Genomic DNA, 12,320 nt, shown 5'->3' with positions numbered 1-12,320 from the left:
CTTCTCCTCTCTGAGGCTCAGTGTCCTCATCTGTGGCCTACACACAGCGGTGAGTTCTAGGAAAAAGCTAGGTAAAGGGCTTCCCAGTTGGTGTTGCATGCAAGGACCTGCTGTGAGGCACATAGCGGTGTTCCTAGAGCTGTGAGAGACTGCATGGGCTGTTCCTATCAGAACATTCTGGAGGGGACACCTCCCAGGCTCCTGCAGCTTGGAGCCACTGCCCAAGCTTCTCAAAATGAGGGCAAGGCATGCTGGGAGTTCATCGAGTGCTGGGGGCTAATCTGGAGCAGTGGCCAGTGGGTGTGGCTGGCTTGAGGCAGTTGGTAGGTGAGGGCAAAGCTAGAAATGGTGAGGCTGGGAGGAAGGGCCAGCCCACTGAATCCTGGGCAGGGGCATGTGCCCTCTCTGCATAAAACTCCATTGTCTCCTAGCTGATTAGGGGATCGTAATACGAGTACCAGGAGCCATAGCAGCTTTGTACTCCTTGAGCATTTCCTGTCTACCAGACACTGTGCTAAGAGATATACTACGTGTATGCATTAGCTCTGCCCTCACAGCAGCCCTTTGTAATAGGTATGTTATTATTCCCATTTTGCAGACAGGAAACACTGAGGCCATTCGTCCAAGGTCACACAGCTACGAGGCTGTAGAGCTGGGATCTGACCCCAGGCTGTTTAGCTCCACGGAGTCAATGCTGGGATGAAGTCCAGCTCCTGACCTGGTCCTCCAGGCCCTGCAGAGCCTGCCTCAGTTGCCCTTTCCACCTTCATCTCTGTCACTCCCCACCTTCTTCTGGTCAAGTTCCTCAGACCTCCCAGGTGTCTCCCTCCGATGTCTGTGCCCTTGTTCACACTCCTGGTCCCCTCCAGCCTCTGCAGACTCCTATTCACCTGCTACTACTCCGTTCTGGTGTGTGAGCATCTCGAGGCTGGGAATGGGTCTAAGTCGTTTTCATGTCATAAAGTCCTGCAGATGGCTTGGGGAATCGGGGCCATGGCTAATTGTGGGTGGCGGTTTGGTGAGTAGGTGATGAGTAGCTGGAAGGGTTGGGGGAGTGGATGAAGGGTGAACCAAGGGGCGGGTGGACAAACTGGCGGAGGAGTGGGTGGGTGGCATGTGTTGCAGTGCCTTCAGCGGGACGGGGCCTGAGCAGAGCATGGGGGGCTGGGCATGGGGAGGGATGGGGGCAGGGAGGGGTCTGAGGTGATGCCAGTTTTCTAGCTTGGGGACTTGAGTGGATCATGGTGTCATCAGGGTGGGATGGGTTTAGGGGAGAAGGGGATGAGGTCCATTTTGGACATGGGGGTGTGATGGGCCAAGGGTTTAGGAGGCCGCTGGGGAGATGAGCCTCAGGTTCAGAGGCGACGTTGGGTTGCACAGAGAGACTCAGGAGGTCAGTATGGGTGGTGATTCGAGTCGTGGGGGCCAATGGCGTCACCACCTGGGGGCTGGGCATGGGGTGAGAAGGACTCAGGACAGCGGAACAGCCACATCTCAGAGCCAGCAGGGGAGAGGGAAGAATTATAGTCCCCCAGATAGAAAAGCCAGGAGCGTCAGAGCAACAGAAGAGGCTTGTGGAGAGGAGAAACAAGGCGTTGGGGGTGTAAGAAGCCCCCAGGGCACGAGGGAACTCCGTCAGTGCTATTTTTAAAAAATTATTTTTCCATTTCAGTTTAACTTTACAAATATTTATTGAGCTAAAAGGTTCTGTGTAAATCCATTTTGTAAATTAAATTTTTGTACAACAAATACCATTTTAACTGGGCCTGGGGTGGCAAGGTTTGGGAGACCATTCATTATTTGAGGAGCCCTGAGTCGAATTCTTTTGGAAAGCTTTGTTTTTTTTTGTTTTTTGAGTCAGCAAGGATTTTGGCTTTTCAGGCTTGCAGAGTGAGGCGTTCATTTGTTCCACATGCGTTTTGAAAAGATCCTTCTTGCTGCTGCAGAGAAGACGGGCCAGGGAGGCAGCCAGGCACCCAGGGAGGAAGCTCTTGCAGTGTCCGAACGAGAGATGGTACTGGTCTGGATAGGGGTGACTCTGGGGGATCAAAGGGAGGGGGTTTGAGGGATGTGTAGGAGGTTTTTTAAAAAGATAGGACATGGCCTGGCATGGTGGCTTATGCCTGTAATGCCAACACTTTGGGAGGCTGAGACAGGTGGAGCACTTGAGGTCAGGAGTTCGAGACCAGCTTGGACAACATGATGAAACCCCGTCTCTACCAAAAACACAAAAAAATGATTAGCGGGGCATGGTGGTGCATGTCTGTAGTCTCAGCTACTCGGGAGGCTAAGACAGGAGAAATGCTTGAACCCAGGAGGCAGAAGTTGCAGTGAGCCAAGATCGCGCCACTGCACTCTAGCCTAGATGACTCAGCGAGACTCTGTCTCAAAAAAAAAAAAAAAAAAAAAGATAGGACATTTCCAGCCATGGTGGCTCATACCTGTAATTCCAGCACTTTGGGAGGCTAAGGCGGGCAGATCACTTGAGGTCAGGAGTTCAAGACCAGCCTGGCCAACATGATGAAACCCCATCTCTACAAAAAATACAGAAATTAGCTACTTGGGAGCCTGAGGCACAATAATTGCTTGAACCCGGGGGGTAGAGGTTGCAGTGAGCCGAGATTGCACCCCTGCACTCCAGCCTGGGCGACAGAGTGAGACTCTGTCTCAAAAAAAGGAAAAAGAAAAAAAGATAGGACATAGTCTTGGGCTTTACTTCTGGGTGTGTGAAAAAGGAGGAGGAAGAGGGATAGAAGCTTCCTGGCTTCTTGGTCACCTGAGGGTGACCAGGTTAGATGATACTGGGATGAGGGCATGGTCTCCAGCGAAAGTCACAGACTGGGCCCTGGACACATTGAGTACACAGTGTCTGTCCACAAGATGGCTAGCAGAGCTGCTGTAGGAATTTGGAGCTCAGAGGTGTGAGCTGGACTGGAGAGAGAAGTGTCACATCTGCAACGGGGAAGGAGGGAAAACCCAGAGCTCATGACAATTGGTCAAGAAATATCTCCAGTATTGAAAATATTTGTTGAATGAAGTATTCACGGAGCACCTCCACGTGCCGGGTACAGCGTGTGGCAATGAAGCGGACAGAACTCTCTACCCTTCGGGGCTGACAACTGTAGTGAGAGGAGCAGGCAATGATCAGGATAAATTACGCAATTACATGGCCTGTTGTATAATGATATGGGCTGAGAAAAACAGGAAAGCAGGCAGGGACAGGCCCAGGGAATGTGCTGTGGAGGGCTGGGGAGTGTAGCAGACACACAGGTTACACTCGCTGAATTCATTTGAGCCCTACAACCACCATATAAAGAAGGGGCTATAACTACCCCCACATTAGAGATGAGCAGCTGAGTTGCAGAGAAGATATTTGCCCAAGGTCATGCAGCCACGTAACTGGCAGGGCCTGGATTTTTACCTGGAGTTCATACTTTTGAGTCCTCCTGCTGGGCTCAAACCCCCTCTCATTGGCAAGGTCAGGTCTCAATAAAGATTCTGAAGGAAGGGAGGGGGTAAGGTTCACAGACATCTGAACACAATCAATCAACATTGCAGGCAGAGCAAGAGCACGTGCAAAGGCCCTGAGTTAGGCACGTGCCTGGTGTATTTGAGGACCAGCGTAGCTAGGGCAAAGGGAGCAGGTGGAGGAGGGAATCAGAGGTGGCACAGGGCTGCCTGTGGTGTCTGCAGGGCTGTTAGCTTTTACTCAAGGTGCAGTGAGGCCATGGGGAGTGTGGAGCTGAGGAGGGGCAAGTTCTGACTTAAGGCCTAACCCATTTCCTCTGGCTTCTGTGCTGGGGGCAAGGTCAGAAGCAGGACAACAGAGAGGGCATGAATAATCCAGGCACGAGGTGACGGTGGCCCAGTCCACAGCGGTGGCAGCAGGGTGGGTCAAGGGGGACCGGTGGCATTGCTGAACGCTTGTGTGTGAGAGGTGAGGGTGGGAGAGGCCTCATGTTTGGCTTGGGCCTGAGTGGCTGGAAGGACAAGATTCCATTGACTGAGATGGGAGCAGCTGTGGAAGGAGCCACTTCAAAAAGAACTTTCCATGTCCATTTCCTTCTGAATCCCTGGCTACCCCGAAGTAGGGATTAAGACTTGAGCAGTTCCATGATTTGCCCGGGTTTCTCGGCTGGAAGGTAATAGAGCCAGGGCCAGAAGCCATATGTGCATCCTAGGGTTTGGAATTTTATCTCATTTATTCAATCAACAAACATTTCTGGAGCACCTCCTGTGTGCCAGGCTGATGGAGGAGGCCGTGTCAGCCAATGATCATGGCAATGGTTACCTTACATCGGCATGAGCAGTGGTGAGGAGAAGGCAAGGGAGCTCTAGGAGCCAGTAACAGGCAGGAGGGAAGGGTGCTGCGGGGCCAGAGAGGGCTTCCTGGAGGAGGAGAACATGACATACAAGGACCACAAGGGACCACAGGTTCCCAGAGGATGACTACCTGTTGGGAAGTTGCAGAATCTTTTGTTTTGTTTTGTTTAAGTGTTAATAATTGAGATATAGAAGCTGAGCGTGGTGGTACATGCCTGTAGTTCCAGCTATTCAGAAGGCCAAAGTGAGAGGATCCTTTGAGGCCAGGAGTTCAAGAGCAGCCTGGGCAACATAATGAGACCCCCATCTCTACAACAGTTAAAAAACTGGCCGAAGGCCGGGCACGGTGGCGCAAGCCTGTAATCCCAGCACTTTGGGAGGCCGAGACGGGCGGATCACGAGGTCAGGAGATCGAGACCATCCTGGCTAACCCGGTGAAACCCCGTCTCTACTAAAAAATACAAAAAACTAGCCAGGCGAGGTGGCGGGCGCCTGTGGTCCCAGCTGCTTGGGAGGCTGAGGCAGGAGAATGGCGTGAACCCGGGAGGCAGAGCTTGCAGTGAGCCGAGATCGTGCCACTGCACTCCAATCTGGGTGACAGAGCGAGACTCCATCTCAAAAAAAAAAACAAAAACAAAAAAACTGGCCGGGCGTGGTGCCTCACACCTGTAATCCCAGCACTTTGGGAGGCCGAAGCAGGCGGATCATGAGGTCAGGAGATCAAGACCATCCTGGCTAACACAGTGAAACCCCATCTCTACTAAAAAATATAAAAAATTAGCCGGGCGTGGTGGCAGGCGCCTGTAGTCCCAGCTACTTGGGAGGCTGAGGCAGGAAAGTGGCATGAACCCAGGAGGTGGAGCTTGCAGTGAGCCAAGATCGTGCCGCTGCACTCCAGCCTGGGGGACAGAGCAAGACTCTGTCTCAAAAAAAAAAAAAAAAAAAAACTAACTTGATGTAGTAGCTCATGCCTGTAGTCCCAACTACTTTTGAGGCTGAGGCAGGAGGATCCCTTGAACCCAAGAATTTGAGGCCAGGCCTGGGCAACATAGCAAGACTCCATCTCTAAAGAAAAAAAAAGAATTGAGATATAATTCATGTACCATACAACTCACCCATTATATAGTTAATGGCTTTTAGTATATTTACAGGGTTGTGTATCTGTTACCACAATCTGGTTTTGAGCATTTTCGTTACCTCCAAAAAGAAACCCCACATTCCTTAGCTGTCACCTCCTCTCAGTCCCTGTCCCCACACCAGGAAGCCTGAGGCAGCCCAGATCTACTTTCCATCTGTGCAGTGGCACCTGTTCTGGATATTTCACTGAAATGGAATAATGCCATGTGCTGTGTTCTGTGTCTGGCCTCTTCTACTTAGCATCACGTTTCAAAGTTCATCCACATTGGAAGTTGCAGAATCTTTAACAGCATCACAGACGGCCCGGACCCAAGAGACTGTATAATGGTGCTTCCCGACCATTATAAAGAAGCGGGGCCAAGCGCAGTGGCTCATGCCTGTAATCCCATAACTTTGAAAGGCTGAGGCGGACGGATCACTTGAGGCCAGGAGTTTGAGACCAGCCTGGGCAATATAGCGACATTTCATCTCTGCAAAAAATACAAAAATTAGACAGGTGTGGTGGTGCATGCCTGTAGTCCCAGCTACTCAGGAGGCTGAGGCAGGAGGGTCGCTTGAGCCCAGAAGGTCAAGGCTACAGTGAGCTATGATTGCACCACTGCACTCTAGTCTGGGCAACAGAGTAACACTCTGTCTCAAAAAATAAAAAAGAAGAAGTGGGGATCAAGGAGACTTGCTGTTCTGTCAGCAAGGAAGAGGTGGGGAATTTGAGGAGGCCTCAGGCTCCTAGGCCAGGGCCTTGGCACACCCTACTGTGCTGTGCACAGGCCGCCCCCCCTTGGTTGCCACCTCTTTTCCTTCAGCTTTGGGCTCTGGGTGAATTTGGCTAAAAGTGACAACTCGGTCAGGAACGCATCTTCTCAAACACCGGTCTTTCCCGCCCTGGAAATTTTCACACCTTATGGTGAATCTTGAAATATTTTATGCATCTTCGAGAATTTGTGTCTACTGACTTAGAATGTAGTGAAGTTTGTATTTCTTTTCCTGCTCCTTAACACTTTTATTCAGATGGCTATGCCTGTTTTTCTTGGTTTGGTGACGTTCTCCCTGGGGGAGGCTGCATCGTCCTGGAGTCAGGTGCCTGGGTTGGAGGCCCTGCCCTGCCTCGTCCTGGGTGTGGGGTTGTTGAAGCTCTCTGTGCCTTGGATGCTTCCTTTGGAAAATAGAGATGACATTGTAGGGCTGTGGCAGAAAGGAAATGAGGTAAAGCCTGTTACAGGTTTGGCACTGAGTAGATGCTGGAGGTTTGGTTCTTGATCAGATGCTCAGGAGAGATGGCGAGGCCTTTCAGGCCCCTGAGATAGCGAGGGGAGAAAGGTGAGCCTCCCCCACCAGCGACTTCCCCTTTCTCCTCATTCCTCCTATCCCAGGGCCCCCTAGACCTGGACCTCTCCTCCCAGGGCTCAGATGTGGAAAGCCTGAGTTCAAATCCTGACCTACCACTCGGATTCTGTGTCCCCACGCCAGCTCGGCTTCCTCTGTGTCTCAGTTTCTTGACCTGTAAAATGGGAGGGGAGAGGGTGGAGGGTGGGCGGAGGGTGTTCCACTGAGGCCTCCAGGGCAGCCAAAAGGCTTCCGGGAGAGGGTGTGGAATAGAGGGGCCTTTTTCCTCTGCCTGGAGGACTGGTTCCTGCTGATTCGTGGGTTGTTTTTGGTTTTGGTTTTTTTGAGATGGAGTCTTACTCTGTCACCCGGGCTGGAGTGCAGTGACACCATCTCGGCTCACTGCAACCTCTGCCTCCTAGGTTCAAGTGATTCTCCTGCCTCAGCCTCCTGAGTAGCTGGGATTACAGGCGTGTGCCACCACACCCGGCTAATTTTTGTATTTTTAGTAGAGATGGGGTTTTACCATGTTGGCCAGACTGGTCTCAAACTCCTGACCTCAAGTGATCCACCCACCTCCGCCTTCCAAAGTGCTGGGATTACAGGCGTGAGCCACTGCGCCCGGCCTGGTTCCTGCTGATTTACAGATCCAGGCAGGAGCAGTGACACCTGTTCAGGGGAAGTGGGTGGAGAGGGACACCTGGCTTCCCTGTGCTCTCACACGAGATGCGCCACATGGAGGTGGTGATGCGATGCAGTGAAGGGCCTCTTAGAAGTGCCTTTGTTGGGCTTATTGGGCACATATTATGCACCAAATATTTCACCTGCACTGTCTTCTCAGTCCTCACAGTAGCCTTCAGAGGAGGCGCTCTTGTTCCCATTTGGCTGGTGGGGAAACTAAGGCTCAGAAAGGGGAAGCTGCCTCCCCGGTGTCACCCCACATGTGAGAGGCTGAGCTGGGATTTGAACTCAGGACCGCATGACTCCTGCCCCTTTCCCAACTTCCCCCATCCGGGGAAAAGGAGGAAGAAGCAAGACAGGGAAGGATTTGAGCCTTTGGAACCCAGCTTCCTGGCTGCTGTGGGGATTCTGTGGGTGGTGGGAAAGGCATTGTAAATATGCATGACATGCAGATTTGCCTCTAAAAAAACAATGTGGGTGCGCACATGAGCTGGGATGCCAGGGTGCTTTGGAAAATGTAGTGTTGTGCAAACACTTGGGTTTCTATGACCACTGTTCCATGTTGTCTCCTTCCCTCGTGTCCCCAGGGCCAGTCCAAGGGTCTCAGGTGGAGGGCTTACCTCCAGCACCTCCTAATCACCATTCTTCCCCATTCCTGCAGGCACCCGTGCCTCCCCTCAGCCAGGAACCTTGGGGCCCTGTGTGTGACCTGGACCTGGTGACCCCCGGGCGGTGGCAGAGCCCCTGTCCTGAGCTGCTTCCTGCCGGCACCTCTGATCGAGTGCCTAGAGGGATGTGTGTGCCAGCCCTCGGTCCAGTGCCCGCGCCTGAGCTGATGCCTGCTGGGCCCCGACAGCTTGCCGTGTTTCCTGTGCTCATAGCTCCCTGGTTGGTAAGTAACTGCGTCCGCAGGCCTGGTCTCCTCACCAGCCCCCCATGCTTGGCACAGTTGGGAAATGCCCAGCCTCACTTCCACTGGCACCCACACGCTGGCAGAGGGACCTCAGTGAGAGTTTGTATATGTCTGGGCACCATTTATAGTTCAACTGGCCTGTCTTAGCCAGTCCTCCCAACAACCAGGAGGTGGGTGTGGTGATCACGCCCATTTTCCAGAGGAATCAGCCTCAGAGAGGGGAAGCCACCTGCCTGGGGTGCACAGCAAGCCCAGCTCTGTCCACCTCAAAGGCCAGCTCTTGCCACACCCAAGCAGGTGGGAGCAGGTGGTGCACATAGGCTCAGGACAGGAAGGGAGCTGTGAGCTGTGCTGAAGACCATGGAACCTCTGGGGCCCTCAGGGTGGTTTGAGGGGAGGCCATCAGAATTCTTGAATCTTGGGGGGCCCTGCATTCTTGCCCCTCTGGCCTGTTCTCCCCATGCTCCTCCAGCTCCCACCTTGCCATTGGGATGAGGTGCTGGGCCTGCCCTGTCTCTGACCATCTGTTTGGGGGTGCGACCACAGTGCCACCGCTTCACCATGCTGCTTGCATCTTTTCTTCACCTTCCACTTCCCAAGGCGCTGCTGGCATAACAGTCTAGTTCACAGATGTAGAAACAGAGGCTCAACCAGGTCAAGGGGCTTACGCGCAGGCTCCCCCAGCCACCACGAAGCACTACATGGGGCCACTGGGGTAAAAATCTGCCTCTTTCTCTGGCCTTAGCTCTGCAAGGACAAAGAACAACCACTTCATTCCCCTCTGGCCAGCTAGCAGCTGGCCCCATGCCAGGCATACAGTGGGTACCCAGTAAATAGCTGTGGAAGGAAGGAAAGAGGGAGAGAAGGAGGGAAGCCTCTCTCACCTCCCTCCACCCGGACACCAGCAGGGCCCGAGAGCCTCCTGCCTTTTGGCCAGTGCCGGTCCCTGCTGCCCCAGATGACTTGCAGTGAACCCATGCCTTCAGCAGGGTGGCCAGCTCCTCTGGTCCCAATTCTCTCATCTGCTAGAGCCTGCCCAACTTCCCTGATGGAATGGTTATGAGAAGGGAAAAGATTCGTAAATATGTATAATATGCAAATATAATGGGATCTTTTTGTTTTATTTTTGTTAACCCATGAAGTTCACTGTAGATAATGTATGTAGAAGTGCTTCTGTGAGAACAAGGAGCTGCCCACTGGGGTGGCGCCCGCCTTATTATGACTAACCATGAAAAGGGCCCCATTAATTAGCCGCCCCCCCAACCCGTCTCCCCCGACCCAGCTCCTAGTCTGTTGTTGCAGCTACAAATAGCCATTGCTTTTGGCTGAGAAGCTGGTGCAGGAAAGGTGATAAGGACAGCTTGGTCTGAGAGCTGTGTCTGTAGGATTTAATCATTTGCAAACACTCCTTATTGTGCTCAAGGAATGCAAGGCCTCTCCAGGGACTAAATGTGTAATGAGGGCCGGCTGAATAACAACAAGCATTTCTTGAGCAATTACTATGTGTTTGGCATTGCACTAAATGCTTTGCGTTTTTCATTATTTCAGTTGAACTCCCCCCTAACCCTGTGGATGGGGAGACTGAGGCAGGGACTTGGGGGTGAGGGCTCATCTGTTATCAGCCCAGTATTTCCTGAAAATTACTGCCATCCAGTGCCCACCTCCACCCCCCGGGCCAGGCTCTGAGAACGCAGCTGAGCAGACAGCCCCTGGCGTGTGTGGCCCAGTGACGGAGAACGGGATTCCTTGGCACGAGCTGGGTGAGCAGCCGTCAGCATCGTGTGGAAAGATGGAGGCCCGGGCGGCAGCGAGGGAGGTGTTACTGCTGCTATTTTGCTAACAAGCTGGTTATTTAAAGAACAGCTGAAGCCGGAGCTGGAAAATGGGATGAGGTGTCTCCAGGGCAGAGGCAGCCAGGAGTGCTGGGTCCTGAGACCGAGGGACCTGGTTGGATCACAGCAGAATGGCCACACAGTCATTTATTTATTTGTTTTTCATCCACTTATTAATACAGTAATGGCTGCTGGGCACGGTGGTTCAGGCCTGTAATCCCAGCACTTTGGGAGGCCGAGGTGGGTGGATTACCTGAGGTCAGGAATTCGAGACCACCCTGGCCAACATGGTGAAACCCCATCTCCACTAAAAATTCAAAAAGTAGCCAGGCGTGGTGGCAGGCTCCTGTAATCCCAGCTACTTGGGAGGCTGAGGCAGGAGAATTGCTTGAGCCCAGGAGATGGAGGTTGCAATAGCCGAGATCGTGCCACTGCACTCCAGCCTGGCCAACAGAGCCAGACTCTGTCTCAAATAATAATAATAGTAATAGTAATAGTAATAATAATAATAATAATAATGGCACCATAAGGGCTGGGCAAGGATTCCCTTGGTGGAGAAAAGAAGGCAAAAGATTGGGAAGGGAACCTCAGGGGGTTTCTGAGGGGCCAGCAGTGGCCTGGGTGGTGGTTACATGACTGTTTCCTTCTGATATTTTATTGCAGTAAACATTTTTGTTTTGTGCACTTTACTGTCTATATTACATATCACCGTAAAAAGGCTAAAAAAATTGTAACAATAATAGCTAACGTTTATTGAGCACTTGCTAACAGGCTGTTTGCTAAACATTTTTTATCTTCTTGAATCCTCCTGGATTCTTTTATTCTGCCCATTTTTCAGAGGAGGAAAGTGAGGCTTGGAGAGGTAAAGCTACTTGTCGTGCTGCCAAAGAGTGGAGGAGGTTTGATGAGAAACCAGACACACTGATTTAAGCCTCATGTGCAAGGATCAGGGTCCAGGAAGTTCCCTGCAAAAGGTCGGGGGTTCCTCCATTTGTTCCTCAGACACGTCTGTGCTTCTTGTATTTTTAAGGCTTGGGAGGCCAGGCAGGTGTGTGCAGTCATAGGCAGCAGATGAGGGGCCTGGGAGTCTCCAAGGGGACAGAGCAGAGCATTTAGCTGTTTAACAAGTATCAAAGAACTGGGCGCAATGGCTCATACCTGTAATCCCAGCATTTTGGGAGGCTGAGGCAGGAAGATTGCTTGAGCCCAGGAGTTCACGATCAGCCTGGGCAGTATAGTGAAACCTCATCTCTAAAAAAAAACAAAAATTAAATAGCTGAGTGTGGTGGCACGTACCTGCAGTCCCAGCTACTTGGGAGGCTGAAGTGGGAAGATCACTCAAGCCCAGGAGGCAGAGGTTATGGTGAGCCGAGATTGCACCACTGCACTCTAGCCTGGGTGACAGAGTGAGACCCTGTCTCAAAAAAAAAAAAAAAATTGTATTAAAGGATAGGAGTGGGACATTCCTAGGGACAGGCCCAAGGAGAAGGCCAAGGCATACTCAAGTCTCATCCAAAGTAATAAAAGAGTGAGGTGGGAGAATGGCTTGTGGCCAAGAGTTCCAGACCAGCCTGGGCAACATAGCAAGACCCCCTTCTCCAAAAAAATTTTTAAAAAATTAGCCAGGCATAGTGATATGTGCCGGTAGTCCCAGCTACTCAGGAGGCTGAGGTGGGAGGATCACTTGAGCCCAAAAGTTTGAGGCTGCGATGAGGTATAATCATGCCACTGTACCTTAGCCTGGGCAACAGAGCAAGACCTTGTCTCTAAATAAATAAATAAACAAATAACATTAAAAATTTTTAAAGGTAAAAAATGCCATCCAGGTGAGACAGGGTCAGACCCACCTGTGAACTCACTGGATGGGGGGCGCCAAACTGCAATTTTCTGAGGACCTATTATGTGCTAAACACATTTGTTACCTTCTTTAATCTTCAGAACAACCTTGTGAGATTAGCAGTATTGGCCCCATTTTACAGATGAGGGGACTGAGGCCTAAGTCCACACAGACAGTGGGTAGTGGAGCTGCTCTGCCAGGCTCCATTGCCTTGTATCCTGTGCGTGCAGAGAGCCTTGCTTGGTGCCGGGGTCTCTGGTGGGGCAGGCATCTG

General features: G+C 51.9%; 2 protein-coding genes across 6 annotated transcripts in view; both read left to right on the top strand.

Moving 5' to 3' along the window:
- MYL9 (myosin light chain 9) overlaps positions 1-12,320 on the top strand; it is a 345,283-nt gene that overhangs the window by 147,351 nt on the left and 185,612 nt on the right. The gene's annotated exons all lie outside the window — the stretch shown is intronic.
- DLGAP4 (DLG associated protein 4) overlaps positions 1-12,320 on the top strand; it is a 234,343-nt gene that overhangs the window by 55,565 nt on the left and 166,458 nt on the right. For 3 of the 4 annotated variants that reach the window (XM_050807027.1, XM_050807025.1, XM_050807026.1), the window contains exon 1: positions 8,280-8,356. Coding sequence is in view for 1 of the 4 variants with exons in the window: in XM_050807028.1 (XP_050662985.1) it covers positions 8,258-8,356 (99 nt within the window). In the remaining 3 variants the exon portion in view is untranslated. Of the gene's footprint in view, positions 1-8,125; positions 8,357-12,320 lie in introns of those variants that run through there. The other variant, XM_050807028.1, reaches the window with a different exon arrangement.

Source organism: Macaca thibetana, chromosome 10 (genome assembly GCF_024542745.1).
Source record: "Macaca thibetana thibetana isolate TM-01 chromosome 10, ASM2454274v1, whole genome shotgun sequence".
Taxonomy (NCBI): Eukaryota; Metazoa; Chordata; class Mammalia; order Primates; family Cercopithecidae; genus Macaca; species Macaca thibetana.
This window is presented reverse-complemented; position numbering and strand designations above follow the sequence as displayed.